The 16,031-nt window shown below is 40.5% G+C and overlaps 1 protein-coding gene across 1 annotated transcript in view; it reads right to left on the reverse strand.

Moving 5' to 3' along the window:
* LOC122768623 (cadherin-22) overlaps positions 1-16,031 on the reverse strand; it is a 133,520-nt gene that overhangs the window by 42,661 nt on the left and 74,828 nt on the right. The window contains exons 4-5 of the mRNA XM_044024732.1: positions 14,690-15,704; positions 4,117-4,411 (exon numbers count right to left, since the gene is read on the reverse strand). Coding sequence (XP_043880667.1) covers positions 4,117-4,411; positions 14,690-14,926 — 532 coding nt within the window. The 5' untranslated portion in view covers positions 14,927-15,704. The remainder of the gene's footprint in view (positions 1-4,116; positions 4,412-14,689; positions 15,705-16,031) is intronic.

Raw genomic sequence — 16,031 nt, forward strand, 5'->3', positions numbered from 1 at the left:
CCCGGGCGCTACTCAGTGTGGCAGCCCACTGCTCCTAATTCTAGGATGGGTCAAAATGCAGAGGAATACTTTCCCTAAGGGGATTAATAAAAACTAACTTTATCAGCCTGTGCTGTCTTCTTAGTTACTTTTACCTGTGGTTGAGTGATTATGACACAGACGTCGTGTTGTGCCACGTCAATCAGAGGATTAACACCACGGAAACTTTTCACCCTTTTGGACCTCCGTCCTTTCTGTGTCTCTCTCCTGATTGCCATGCTTTTTTTTTTTGTACTTCTTTATTGTATTTTGGCTAATTGCTGTGACAAAAAAGACTGTACTGTGATCAAGCAGTGGCATGGAGAAAGAAGAATTTCATTGTAGAGATAAAGTGTTATTTTTTTTTGCCCGTGACAATAAAGCCTTTCAATCCTTGAATTTCCACCCGACTTGCTTGCTGTCACTCGACTGTTCAGTCATAGGAAAGGAAGTCTGCCTCAATGACTAAATGGCTTTAAAGCCAACAAACTGTGCTACTTTGTCAGTCAGCTTGCATAAGGACTGAGGAAATGAGTGATGGATGTCTTAGTATGCATCTTGTAACACGGTGTAATACTGATTTCAAATTGGAAAAGGCCTGTCTTTATTACTTCAATATTAGCTGGGCGTGTGGAGCATAAACATTAGCTCGGGGTGCCACTGTGCCACAACCAATAATGTCTCTGCAGTCTGTGTGTGCTAGGAATTGTGTCTCGAACCTCACCCCATCCAGTTCTTAAGTGAAGAAGATGCCATAGTAGTTTGACATTCCTTTAGCCTCTGGGTTTTAAGCCTTTTGATGCCTGACTCAAAGCCACATGAATATTTTAACACTGACTATAGTTGGAGGGAAAAAAACCAAAGGGGAAAAAAGATGGATCGAGTTGAAATATTGATGATGATGTTTCCAAAACATATACATTAGGAAAACATGCCATCATGTGCGAGGCATCTGCTATTAACAAATAAACAGCGTGTAAAAGCAGTCGGAGGCAGAAAATTCACTGCTGAAATTCTTGCTAACATATATTAAAAGCTCTGCCTGCACGAGCGAGTGCAAAACTCAGGGATGAGGACTTTTTTCTATCTTTAATTCCAGAGTCACAATTATTGCAGTTGCCGGTTGTTGTTTTCTGAAAACATATAGACACCAAAGCTTAAAATGCACTGATCCATGTGGGATAAGATAACGTTATTTTCACTACACAAATATTGTGCTGTATATGAGCAAATCGAGGACTTAAACTAAACGACTGGACTGAAGGCAAAGCAGTGCATCAAATGTGATGTATTATGGTATTATGTAGCAACAAGGGTCAGCCACAACAAAAAACAGACTACATACAGTGCATAGTGTCATATTCGACAGAGCAGTCTAACTGCAGACAGACAGCCATACAGAGAGGCAGACAGGAAGCCACTGCAAAAAGAAGGGAGCGGTATGAGCGGAGGCTATAAAGCTATGAAAAAGACATGGACTGGGAGACTTGACAGGAGTGATAAGTAAAAATGAATATGCCTCAGGCAGCGGACTACTGATTACTTTCTTACTATTATGGCCTCACGTTTTCCGAGGCAGTTTGCTATACGGTGGGCCGTAAAACAGCACAGTGAGCACATCAATGGTGTGGCTAATGCTTGCAACCTGCTTTCATCACAGCATAAAACACAGCCATGGTTTGGATCACAGCAGCTGTGTCCAAATGACATAAAAAGTACTGATGCTAACCAGGTTTGAGTATAAAGTGCAATCAGAAAGGAAAAGAGTCAGAATTAAGTATACGGTACTAAAGATGTCAGGAAGCGTATCTATCATTTTTGTGGTGTTAATGAACTCTGCAAAGTACACGGGGAATGTAGGCGCTACTGTACTTAGAGCAGGAACAACTTAATTGTTGAAGGTACTAAAACAGTTAGGGACACATCCCAAATCAAAGAAATGAACAAACTAAAGAGTAAACCTTAAGAGACAAGGAGTTTGGCTTAAACAAAGGGGCGCAGGTGCTTCTAGTTTTTTTTTGCTGTAGACTTCACAATGAAAAAAATATATTTTTAATAACTTTGAATTATTGCAGATTACTGGAAAAAAAAAAAAAAAAAAACTAACCAAAGAAAAAGAATGAAGCCGTCAACTCCCTTTCTCCAATGTTGGCCTTTGCATTCCAGAAATGAAGCTATTATGCTTCACTTTTAATAGTGAGTTTCCACTTCAAAACGCACGTCGCGGACTCGGTTTGTCCACTTGATCATCAATAGAAACATGGTTGCACAAGTTGGCAGCCTCCGAGAAGCAAGGCTGTTGCCTAAGGTGAGTATAAAAGGCTTATGTGACTACTTTTTTCAAAGCGGTTATACAACTACACAGGACCTGTCTCACCGTTAACTTACGTGTTCTATAAACTTACATAAAGTCAGAGGCGCAGAGTAAAAAAGCCAGTGACCAATCAGAGGTCAAAAGGACTTTAAAGCTGTTATTTTGTGTTTCTTTAATGAAGGCTATTATTTACAGGTATATTTGTATAGATTTGACATTTGTCCATGCAGCAAGTATTGACTGTACATGAGCAGAACATTGTGTGCGAGACTGACCAGAACAGTGACACAGTGTCCACATTCATACAATCAGAACTACAAGAAAAACTCACTGTTTCTGTGACGTGTGTGTTACAGTCTGTTGACAGCAACAAAGATCAGCAGCGATCAGACTTTGGTTAGACGGGTAGAGCTCGTTAGAAGTGGCATTGGAGCTCGTCCGTGTGGCACCTTTATTTAACAATGTACTCATTTCCATCCAGTTACTGTTGTTGGTTACATTACCTTATCACTGAAATGCCAAAACAATACAGCTTGGCTTAGGTGATGTTTCACAGAAGAGCAGCAGAAAGAGAAGAAATATGCTTGACTAAGCACAAGCTGTTACCTCATTAGGCTAGTGTACCACAGCAATGTTTAAAACATGAACTTCACAGTTGTTTAGTGCATAATTTGACGGAGGTGCAAAAGGGTCAAACAAGCACAGCCAGTGTTGAAGGGTCTTGATCGTTAGGGTTCTGGAGGATTACAGTGACTGGCATTAACTGAGCATAGTTTCTATGACTCAATATCTCATTTGAAGGGACAACTTTATTTCCTTCCTGGGGTTTTGCATCTTTTTTTTCCCCATTAAAACTCTCTTACTTACTCCCTCTGTCCTTGCTGTCTCTAACTCTTACTCATTTCCTCTCACAAACACATGCACACATGCCTCATTCGGTCTTGGAGAGCACTGCAGGCACCGGTTTGCATCAGGCTGAGGAAGCAGGAATTAATTCTAATCAGGCTCCAACAGGAAAGAGCTATTCCATTTTTTAGCACTCCTGGAGTCACTCAAACAAGAAGCCGCCCCAACTCTACTACCTATGACGAGACACACACACATACACACACACACACAGTATTATGATAACGCTTGACAGCTACACAGAATTTTGTTTATTAAACATCAGCTGTGGTTTTGACATTAATGCCATGCTAATGAAACCCTCGACACCCTCATTCACCTGTCTTCTCCATTTCACTGAGAATTTTAAGCAGCCATGGGGCACTCACAATAAAAACATGTTTGTCAAGATTAAAAGCATTGTGGTTTCAATGTCAAGCGCCTGTGTAAATATGTGCCGTACTTTTGCTATTATCTACTCCTCTGAAGAGGCTCTCCTTTGCCCCTCTTCTCCCCCTCATTCCCCCTTTATCATTTGCCTCATAACAGTGTGTCAGAACATAGCCACAAAGCTCATTTGGGAGAACTGGTATACGTCAACCTCTCCGTTCTTTACATGCCAGCACTGTCTCCTTCATTTTCTATCTCGCTGCTATGGGTCACAGTTCTGACACAGACCATGTGGGGATCATTTCCTTAAATGTCCATGTCACCATCCTACTATTCATCCACGGTGAATTCTCTCCACATCTATTTTCATCTCGCATCTCCAGAATTTCCCCATATTGCACTTTCTACTTTCCCAGGACATTATGTTGGAAATAGCTGTAATGTAACTAGTCAATCTGTACAGTGAACCGGCTGTTACCTCTCCAGGTGGTACATGTTTTGTGTCTTACCGATGGGTGACAGCTCCGCCACACTGCCGATATATGGTCCCTCCAAGAACTTGGGCTCACTGTCGTTTATGTCCTGGACTTTGATGACAAACTCGGACTCTGGTTCCAGAGGGTCGTTGGAGAGTCGATCCCGGGCCTGAGCTCGGAGCGTGTAAAAAGCCTTCTCCTCGCGGTCTAGTCTCTCTGTGGCATGGATGTCTCCTGTGAGCTCATCGATGATAAAGATGGAGCCCGCCCCTTCCCCAGAGATGGTGTACTTGATGTTGCCCTCGCCTTCATCTGAGTCTGTGTGAATCTGTGAATTACAACAAAAGCAGTAATATTAAGGTTTTCCTCTTGGGATGAATACGTTAGTGCTAGATAATATTAGGTAATGTAATTGATTTAAAACATGGACAGGATTTTTTAAAATCTTTACAACATTACACATCATATGCACCACTGAGCTAGCCCAATCATGCTGAGCTCATTTCATGATGCCCATTTTACCATGGAGATTGTGGTGGCAAGTTTGACTATTTCTAAACAGATATGGAGGAAAAATGCAGACCAAACCATCCCTGCAGAAACTGAACAGCCGAGAATTACAGCTGCCACCACACCACAGTGTCACAACATCACACTCACAAAGAGTCCATAAAATCATCACTGCTCTAAGAGGCTGATAAAGCAATGTGTCACTTCATACTTGAAGAACGTTTTAAATCATATACCTGGATAAAAACCTCTGACGGGAAACTATCTTTGGATAGTGTCCCAGACACTAAGAGGAAAAGGTGACTTTTAATGTGTACAACACTTCACCAGACCAGAAATGGTCACATTGGGGTAACTGACAAGCAGTTAGAGGGCAGCAGGAGAAAAGATCAAAGAGTCATTTGAGATCTGCCGCCAAAGGTTTGTCATTGAACTAAAACAAAGGTTATAGTCTTTTCGCTACATACAAGTGCTTGTTATCGCATGACCTACATCCACACTGAGGTCACATGACGTGAAATGAGCCAGCTCCATTTACCAATGACACCAACATGGATGTCTGAGTTGAGGATATTTGCGGGATATTTTGCATAGTTGTTTCTATTTTGGTTTCTAAATGTGTATACTAATGGTTTGTGCAACTGATACTTGTCAGAAAATGACTTTTGATCATCAGCCGTGACCAAAACAAATTAGTATATTTCTTCCAATCATCCCCTTATCTAATCCGCTAATAGTAATTGCAGGTAAATGCCTTCTCTGAGCTCCCTATAGAACAGGGGTGTCAAACTCATTTTTGTTCAGGGGCCACATACAGCACAATTTGATCTCAAGGGGGCCGGACCAGTAAAAATAGCAAAATAATAGAATAATAACCTATGAACAACAAGAACTCCTTTGTTTTTTTCTCCTTTGTTTTACAAAACATGAAATTTCTTAAGAAATATAAGTGCAATTTCAACAATAGCATGCCTAAATTTACTATTTACACAGCACACTGGATCTATAAATGCACAAACATTTAGTCACGGGTATCTGGAGCATTTGACATTACGTTTAGATTAGTGTGAAATTTTAACAAATTCATCCTGTGGGCCGGATGTTTGACAGCCCTGCTATAGAACATCACCATCATCAGTGAAGACAACACCACAATCTACTGATGATTTACATTGTTTCTGCACATTATGCCCTTCACAGGTCGTGACACCCAAATTAGGAGATCAAAGTTGCTCCAAAGATTGGCAAAGGTAGAGACATAGAGGTAGTCGAGCTGGAGAGGGAACTTAAAAGAGTACTTATAAATCAAAGCTATATTTCCCCCCTAATGTGATTAGAAGACATTCCGGAGGCAGCAAGAGGAGAAGTATTGGTCCCCTGTCCCAACCTCCCCTTTGGCTCTTTAGTGAACATATCTACTCTCACTGTTTCTTTCTCTCTCACTCACCTTCCATCTGAAATTATAATTTAGAGCTGTCTATGCTGTGTAAGTCTGGTTCAATCTACTGAGCAGACCGGGGGAGAGGGGAAAGCGCCCTAGCCTCCCTGCTTAATATTTTATTAAAGCTTAATTAAATACAGGCTCCTATCACCCTCACGGGGGTTTTCATTAAGTATTTGTCGTAAAACCATGGAATAATGCAAGCCTCTGCCTTCATATTGCTTCCCTCTTCAATTTTCCCCTCCCTTTTTATCTATCTGTTTGTGCCTTTTCTCACCATTCTGAATCATCCTGAAGACTAATACATGAAGAGTCAGAAAAAATATAATGCTGGATACTTTGGCTGCATCAATATTTCAGATATAATAAAAGAAGTTTCATTGGTCCAAACTGTGAGAGTTATCTAATAAAAGTGCATACTCATGCACCGAAAGACAGGTTTCCCTCCCTTACCCTCCATCTGTATTTCTGAAATCAAATTCTGAAGACAAGAACGTCTGTGAGATGCTGTCATGTGTTAATTACATTGCACAGATTCTGGCAGCAAATACGCAAGTTCCTACCTGCTGTACAACAAAATGTGCATGTTGGCAGGCACAAGCATACACACACACACACACACACACATACATGTTTACCAGGCTAACCGGGGACTGTCATTATATATCAACCAACAGTGGACTTCTGTTTCTAATAATAATAAAAAAATAATAATAATATATTTTTTTTTTCTTTTAAAGTATTTTATCATAATATCACTTCAAATGTGCTTTTTACTATAAAAACAATAAAAAAATGGCCAAGAGGGGACCTGAATCCTTGAGCGATTTCTACCCTCCAAACATTACAGTAAAACATTAGCCATTATCTTAAACTTTAACAACATTTAAACCTTTCACGTGATAAATCTATTACAAAAATAATCACGTCCACTTTAATTGAGAATAAAAAATGTTTTAACTTCAATCAAAAGATAACTAGCCTGTATGCAATAACAAGAATTACAGTATTAGCACCAAGGCTGACTTTATCTGGAATTTAATTATATAAAATAAAATAAAATAAAAAATAAAATAAGTTAGTTTTGAATATTTGATTTGGACAATTTCATCTCATTCTTCAGGGAATTGATAGTGTCCTGTCTTAGTGTTTCTTATTTTTATGACCTGTGTGGAATAGTTAAGTATGGATTTCAAAGAGAACACCCTTCATCGTAAATTTAGCATGATTTAAAGCATCACTAACAGTGGACCTGAAAAATCCCTGTTGCCATGGAGGTCCCCTGTAATGATGCAGAGGTCCACTGCTGGATAGGATAACGAGTACACACACACACACACACGCACACACACACACACACACACACACACAGTGAGTTCATCATTCTGCTGGGATGATGCTATTTCTCCCCCCTCAGGCTGGGTATACCCATCCTTCAGTCTGTCCTCATTGGACTAATTCAAGTTGGCAGTTCGAAAAAACAGACTTTGCTTAGTGAACATGTTTTCTGCAAACTTAAGGTCAGAGCCAGAATGTCACTTCCTAAGCAAAAAGTGACCAGGAGGAGACCATGCAGTAAACACAGGAGCAGAAGGACAAAGCTCAACACATTTAGAGCACACCACAGTACAATGAGGGCTAATATCTGATTAACACAATACACATATTCCATGCAGTAATTGTTCCACATTAAATCCGGAAGTGGATTTCCTGTATGGAAAGAAAATCCACCTTCGTGTTTCACATTTTTAACTTACTGGCCAAGCCATTGAATCATAATAAGTCCTCAGCTACTGCTACACATTAAGAGCACAGGTATATTTTTAATCACTGTTATAATCTTGTCATTAAAAGGGTGATTAAATATATACCCCTACTCTCTGAAATCACTAATTATATGCAAATCCAATTTTTCACAGTAGCTTAGGAGCTATTGTGATTCAGTATGTGGCTTGAGTTAAACTTTAAGCCAGTGGTAGTTAAAATGCCCTGGGGTTTACAGTGGAGGGCTGTGGGCTGACTCAGGGGAGAATGAGGTTGTTACCTTAGGGTCATCCCTAAGTGTCAGACTGTCACTGCTGCCTGTCCTGCTAAAGGGGATGACATGTGACTTAGATGCAGTGACGGGTTGGGCCTGGTCAGGTTCAGGTCAGGTTCAGTCACATCAATAGACATGGTAATTTCAAGTTACTTTAGTAAAATATAATCTAAAATAAGGTAAATTTGATTTGAAATTGATTTATTGAAAATAGGGTGTAAATAGTCCAAGGATGTGGTTTAGTGCAGTTAAATCACCCTGGTGCATTCACTCCCTCAGTACTGTTCGTTTGGACCAGTGTGAACTCTGGAGCAGTCTCTATCCACACTTTTCACTTGCATAGTATTAATGGCTACAGCCTCAGCGTTCTCATCCACATCCAAAAGAAAAGGAAGGGAGAACCGGGAGGAGAGGCGATGACAGACGGAAATTAAAATGGCACATTCATCCTCCGTGCCTGGAAGGTCCCATCTCTTCCTCCTCTGCAGGCAAAGTAGCACATTTAGCCAAGCTTTGTCACATCGGAGTGCCGCAAAACCGCAGACTTGCCACTGTTTCTCACCCGCGGGCAGTAAGAAAAGGACGAGGGCAACATCTGTGGCTCAGGACCCTCCTGCCCATGGGTGACAAATAGCCGCGGCGAGTCAGCGGTTTCTCGACACTCCTGGCTAACCATGCTAACTCGGCTAAATGCACTAGCTTACCTGCGGAGGAGGAAGACCTGGAGGATAAACGTTTAATGGCATATGTCCTCTGACTCTGTTCCCACTTCTCAGTGGTTATCCTCCCAGTTCTCTCCGCTCCTCACTGGGGGGATGTGGATGACAACACGCTACCCCACACTGCACCTGCCCAGCAGCCACCAACCGGCCTACGGGGCGTTGTTAATTACCAGAACAGCAGGGCAGATGAACATAACCTGATTTTGGTTAACAATTTATAGTTTTTGACATTTGTCTTTGTGAACGTGGACTGAACCAGATAAAAAATTAAACAATATATCAAATTTACATCAGGTGCAAACCAATGAAACAGACTATTAGGTGTGAACGCAACTCTTCTGATCGCAGTGCACAGAAGATTGAAGCCATCATGGATGTTATCCTTTTCCTCCACAACATCTCACAATAAACAATGGTTGGTCTGTATAAATGGTTACCATTGGTTACAGTTCAACCAGCATTAATAAAGAAGAACTGATGGTCGAGTCTGACATTTTAAAATATTCATGTTCATTCAAGTGCTGCTGATAACGCATGAGGTGTGTGACTTGTGTGTGTCTGGGCAAGCAAGTGTGTGTTTAAAGGTCTGGTATTTGCTTCCCTCTAGATGCAACGGTAACAGTTGTTGTTTTTTTTTTTGCAAAATGAATAAAGGCTAACAACCACCTACGTGACAGTATGCTTCAGCTTACTCTAACCATCAAGGTCAGGTCGGGCTTGGACAAAAATACAAGGCACATGTTGGGGTTGGGTCAGGTTCGGTCAATATTCTCTCAGGATTGTTCAGGTTTGTACAGAAAAACTCAGCCCTAGCTACTATCTAGTTTTTCATGTTCTAATGAGAAGCTCAAAAATAGAATAGAACAGAAGACACTTGAGAGGAGAAGAACTTTACATTTGTTGTGCTGACAGCAGAACAGGGGCTACACTCTACACTGACGCCTTGGTTTATTGAGGGATTCAAAGCAGGAGCAAATTGGTTGTCTTATATTTAAGTCGGTGTAATCAGGAGAAGACCTGCCACTATTCACCGTGGCTTGTCAAGCTGTCTGATCTGAACAGCTTCAAAGCCTTAACAAGGTGACTTGTATCAGAGACAACCAAGGTAGAAGACAGCTCCAGGGGAAGGAAGGGTAAAAAGAATATGGTGAACAAAGTCAGAGACAAGAGGGGAGACCAAATGGCAGAATTGCCGAAAGGTGTTAAAGAAAGCCAGAGTAACAAGGGAAATTAAGAAAAAATGTCATTATCTTCTTCAGTCTCCGCCATTAAATACATTTTCACTCATGTTCTGTGGCCTTTTTCTTGCCAAAGGCAAGGCGAGGCGCAACCTTGGTCACAAGTCACTTCCTCTTCCTTCTTCTATTTGTTTACCTTTTTGTCTTCCTGTTTCCCACACTCACACACATGTTACTTTATTGTACATAGGTGTTGGTGTGGATATCATTTATACGTCTAGAATACTCGATTCTGAATTGTGTTATTTTAATTGAATAAACTGTTATTTGTGTTCAGAGAAACAATTACAGATGTTATAGTCCAGAAAAGGCAATTTTGCTTTGCTGAATTGCTGGCTTGAAGCATTTGAATTTGTATAAATAAATTGAATTGTATGTGAATTTGTCGGCAGAATAAACTGAAGCTATGCTGTGTTGCTGGCTTCAAGCAGTTTAAGTTTTATAAAAATGTGTGCGATTTTGTAGTTCTATGAATCGATTGAAATGTCCATTAAATTGTATGAAAAAGAAGTTAAAGGTTTATAAATAGTGAAAAATGTTGACGACGTTCAAGTGAAATGAATTGAATGAAGGCGTTCAATGAATGAAGGCATTCAAGCAGTTGGATCAATACATTAGAATGGTGTTAAATGAAAACATTGTGTGCTTTTGTGGAATAAGTAGTATTTTTGTGGAATTTAAAACTACAACTATATAGACAAAGTAAGACTTTGGTGGAATGTACCTTTAAATCTTCGAATATGTGTGTATTTGCAGAGCAGAAACGTATTCGCTGTGAGTGTCAGAAGACTTGGCTGAAGAGACTTGTGAAGAGAGTGAGAAAAATGCCTGAGAAAATACAGTTTTAAATGTAGGGACGTTTGTGCTAATTGTATAGATTGTTTGTTGAATAGAAATTGATTGTTTTTCCCTTTTTTCAGGGTGGTTAGTTTAGGCTAGTTATTACAAACAATCAGATGATCGCCAATAACATTGTCCCCAACATCGGAATGGAATGGGATGTGCACTTGCAGAAGCAGAAGACAGAGGATTACAGTAAATAAATTGAGGAGAAACAAATACATCTGTGACATGGCATGTTTACAATAGGTGGAAATAGAAAGTTAGCATTCTTGTCCTCAAAAATAGAAAATATAAGCCCCCAAGCATCAAGCCGAGATCTGTCTAAGCTTGAACAGTTTTTTCTTTGATAAAAGCCTGGTGATTTGCTGCCAAATGGACTTAAAATCTGACTAATCACAGCTTGTGTCATTACAATGAAAAGAGCTGCATCACAAGGCTCAGTATGTCAATTTCTCGGTAGCGGTCCACATTTTTATCAAGCATTACTTAAACGCTAAAAATAGCAGATTAAATAGTCCAGTGATTTCTCCTATTTAGTTGTTTTTGACAACATCCCTTTCCCACTAAAACCTCAAGACCACACATTACCAAACCAGCCAATAAAAGTGCCTTTATTTTTACAACTCAACAGACAATTCTACATGATTAACCGTACACTAAACCTGCTACAGCCAAAATCCTAAAAACACCATAAATCAAACCAGAAAAAAGGTGAACAAAAAAAAGGAGGCAGTCTGTTTCACTTGGCTCCACGTTGAATGCTGGGAGTTGACAAAGAGGTATTTTGGATGTGGACGGTTCCAGCACATTTTTCCATTTTTCCACACTTCATACTGTGGTGGTGTAAAGAAAACCATGCCAGGTACATCCATAAAGATCAGAGAGCTGAATGTTTACAAAAGAAAAAACACTGAAACAGCACAAAAGAAACTTGCTCTGCCCTTCGAAGGAATATAAATGGATGTGGACGCGTTACAGATTAACACACACACACACACACTGGCTTCCGTGACTTCAGAGGACATTGACTTACATTCATTTCCTGGAGACTAACGCTTTAAAAAATGTCTTCACCTTAAAATATAGTCATTTACATTATGGGGACTTGATTTTTGTCCCCATAATGTGACTATGTAAACAGATTTGGGTCCCCACAACACAACAGGGATAACAGGTACACATTATGCTCATTAGCCTAACAGAAGTCCCCACAACACAACAGGGATAACAGGTACACACATGCTCATTAGCCTAACAAAAGTCCAAACATAATTCGCATTGACTGCTAACTTTAATCATTGCAAAAGAACATGGTTTCGGCTTTGGTCTTCATGATTACTGGTCCTGAAAAATTTTAAGGGGTAACTAAATCTCGCTCAGGGTCTCACGCTGACAACGTTTGTCAAAATAAAGAGAGAGAAAAAGTGTGTGCCTGCCCCTACTTTTCACAACAAGCACTTGCGATGATCAGAGTTCGACAACTCATAGCAATTATCCAGGACTGAAGCATGTTGCACACCTTGAATCCTCCACTGCACAAATGTAAGTGTTGATACCGAAATATGTGTTTGTGAGAGACTCACACAAGTAAACGCACATAGCATTGGTCTGTATCCTATGAAATGCAAATCTTTACTTTTTTTTTTTTAACAATAAAATCGTCCTCCTGTGTCACTCCCTGCAGCTCTCTCCTTCTATATCGGTTCACCCCGGCCCTCTGTCCTATAATGAATCACGACATATGCTGGAGCCTCTCCGTTGCTCTGCCTTTCTTTGCAATCTTCCCTATTCCTCAATTCCTTCCCTCATGTATCAATGAGTTTCCCTCTGTCTGTTGGCTTTGTTGTTGGCAGTCACAATGGCAGATAAATAATGGCCGCAGGAAAATTACTCTGTCACGCCGAGCTATGCTGTGGGGAGCATCTGCCTTTATTTGTAAGAATACATGGACATCAGTGGATTCAGATGCAATATCCGTTGATCCACTGCCATGTCTAAATGAGTAGAAACAAGGGGATTGATGTGTGTGTGTGTGACTCATCGCCGCGTCTCATGCCATCTGCATTAATATTCGATTGTTTCACATCACGTCCTATGTAAGGCAATCAAATCGTACACACTGTCCACTCTCATCAACTCGGTGAAGTTCATCTGAGAAGCAGCTGACAAATGGGACGCGAGTAAAAGAGGGAGGGGAAGAAAATATTCCCAAACACATGCATGGCGGAGATGCTTTGCAAACTGATTGGATTTGACATCCACTCATCGTCTCTCATTACGTTAGTAAAACATAATTCAATAAGCACATTTCACATGTCAAGACTGTGTCCTCAAAAGCAAAGAGAAGGGCATGCGGTCTTCTCTGCTGCTACGTCGGCACATTTCGTTTCGAAATACATCAGCGACTCTTTCATTTTTGTGTTCACAAAAGAACCGGTTGGCTCAGTTATAGATTCAAAACTTCAGGTCTGCATTTGAGTCTGGGCAGGCAGAAAAAGAGGCCTTTGAAAATGATGAAACAGTTACCCACATTTGTTTCCTGATCGACTCTCATCACTCGACTATCAGCTGAGAACAAAAAAGCCCTATCAGTTTCATTTTGTTATGACTCCAGGGTTGTGCATTCCCGTTCTCTCACTCTCTGCTGGCGAGTGTGAGTGAGTGATGGACTGCAGGTGCGCTTGATCGATTGTGTGCGAGTTGTTTCGCTGGATCCTGAGAGGTGATTGGTGCTCAAAAACAAGTTTCAGTGCAAGAGGTCAGAATTTGCCAGCTTCAGTGGCCTTGAACCACCACCAGCAGACATCTCAGGCTTGTTTTTTTTTTTAAAATAAACCTTTAACATTGATTGTTTTGCGGTTGCTGGTTCATTATGGGCACTTGGAAAGGAGGGAGTCTCTTTCTCTCATGCAGTGCCCAGGTTTTGTGTCCCCTCGGCCTGGATGTAGCACAGTTTCACCTCAGTGTTGGTCTAATGAAAGAAATGTAAAAACTTCTTCCTTTTTATATCAGAATGTTTGCTCAATATTTGTGAATTATTGCGTCATAAAAAGTTCCCGGTGTGGGTTTGTTTGTTTTGTATCGCTATTAGAAAAAGAAAATGTAAGTTACACATAGTTACAGATCATCTCATGCTCATGGATATTTTTCTGCCATGTCATGAACTTCACCTTATGGATTCTGTCTCATGATATGATTAGATTCTGCTCATGCACACGCTTCTAAAGTCACTAATATCGTATTCAGCCTCATGATAAAACAATGTACACATCTGAGTGAATTTTACTACAGTTTGTCATATAATTGTTGTCAGTGTTAGGCCAGGGGTCCACACTGGATGCGTGTACTGTGTGTCTGTGTCAAGGAACATCTGGCACACACACGGGACCTGATTAGAGCAGCCACAATGCCTGCATGAGACTTGGGTCTCAGGTGTGCCTCATGCAAGTTCAAGGTAAAAGCGCTCTAGCAATTTGATTCCCTGCATCCATAAAGTTACGTAATAGTTGCAGGTGCAGCTGCAACAGTCCTGGCATTTATCTTAGTACAGAGGATTATTTTACTATGTATAAAGATTTTTTTTCAGAAATGACAAGGCAAACCCTCTGTAAAGAGGCTTATAAAGAGGGTTTGCTCACAACAGAAACTATTCACGTCTAAACAACAGTCCAACAAGATGCAGCAGGTCAGTGATGCAGCTGCCATGTACTGCCAACACGTCTATTGTGGACCGGGTCAGGTAACCTTGGCTTTTCAAAGCAGTTTTTAAGGATTCAACACTCATTCAGTTCTATGGAAGATATTTGATTCTTACCTTTCCTACATAAAGTGGCTCCGTGCCCGTGTACTCCTCCACCACAAAGAACTGGTTCCACACCCATCCCCTCTTAACTCGTTCAAGTGACGAGGGTCCTTGCTCTTGGTTTCTCTCTCCCGTGGTTGAACCACTAGTCCTTGATGTCTCACACCAACCAAAGTTACAGCAGCTCAGAAAACCCAAAGCTGCCAACAGTGTCCAAGGTCCTGTTGTCCAAAAGAGAGCCATTTTCATTAAAAAAAAAAAGAGAGGAAAAAAGTTATCCAAGCTGGATCTATAGGTAATATAAAAAATACATTAAGACAAAGACAGTTTTTTTGGTTGTAGTTTTATGCCATTCAAATCTCACTGGGCAAACTTAAAGGACTAGACCATTAATCCATGTGATCACAAATCAATCTAAAGTTATGTTGTGAACATGGCAGGTCATGGAGCATATTGGCTGTCTACCCCCTGCAGAGTAACGGCTTGTTTTATAACATAGTCCGTCATTCTCCTTCTCTTCGAAGATCTGCCCGACCTTGTAGAGATTCTGATAATGGATCAAAGTATGACCTAGGGGAACAAGAAAAAAAGACTAAAAAAAAGACTCCAAAAAGCAGATCTTTTTTTATAGAAACAACAAAATACACTAGATTGGCACACTCAGTCTGGGAAGTAGGGGGAAACTTCCCATTTCACTTCCAGGCATGTCACTTCAAAAAGTCTGTGCACGTTTTCAACTCTAAGCTGTCCAAAAATTATTCTGTGGAACAGTCTGGGCTAAAAAAATATCTTCTGCGATCCAGTTCCTTGGAAAGTCATGACTGGTTTTCCCTCCTGAAGCAGAATCTTTGAACTGAGAAAAGGCCAGCTGATTTTACTGAAGGTGAGTTTGTTTGATCTTCAGTGGCTTTTCCCTCCAGAACAAACCAGTGGTTTGGAAAGTTCATCCTTCAAAGCGTCTATGGTATTTCTTTGGCCATCATGAAAACTTCATCAGTAATTCAAAGGAGGCAGGGAAAGGACAAACCTGTAAGGCAGAAAAGAAGGGGAAAAAAAATGTTATCATTACTGTGATTTGGACTGAATCTGAAAATGTTTTATGACTCGATTCTTTTAAAGGTCATTTGTGCTTCAGTCAGGGTTTAGAATGCTACTCTAATAAAGTCTGATGACTCTGCTGTAATTAGCATTGCTGGCTTTCAATTCATCTTGCCTTTTTTTTTTTTTGTTAACCTTTGTAGTTTGCTCAGAACCACAAAAGCCATAATGTCTTTGTGAGGATTATCCAGAGCAAACTGTTTTCCATCGCCGATTTTATGTTCAGCAAGATTCTAACGACGTGCCGTGAGCTGGA

This window comes from Solea senegalensis, linkage group LG4 (assembly GCF_019176455.1).
Source record: "Solea senegalensis isolate Sse05_10M linkage group LG4, IFAPA_SoseM_1, whole genome shotgun sequence".
Taxonomy (NCBI): Eukaryota; Metazoa; Chordata; class Actinopteri; order Pleuronectiformes; family Soleidae; genus Solea; species Solea senegalensis.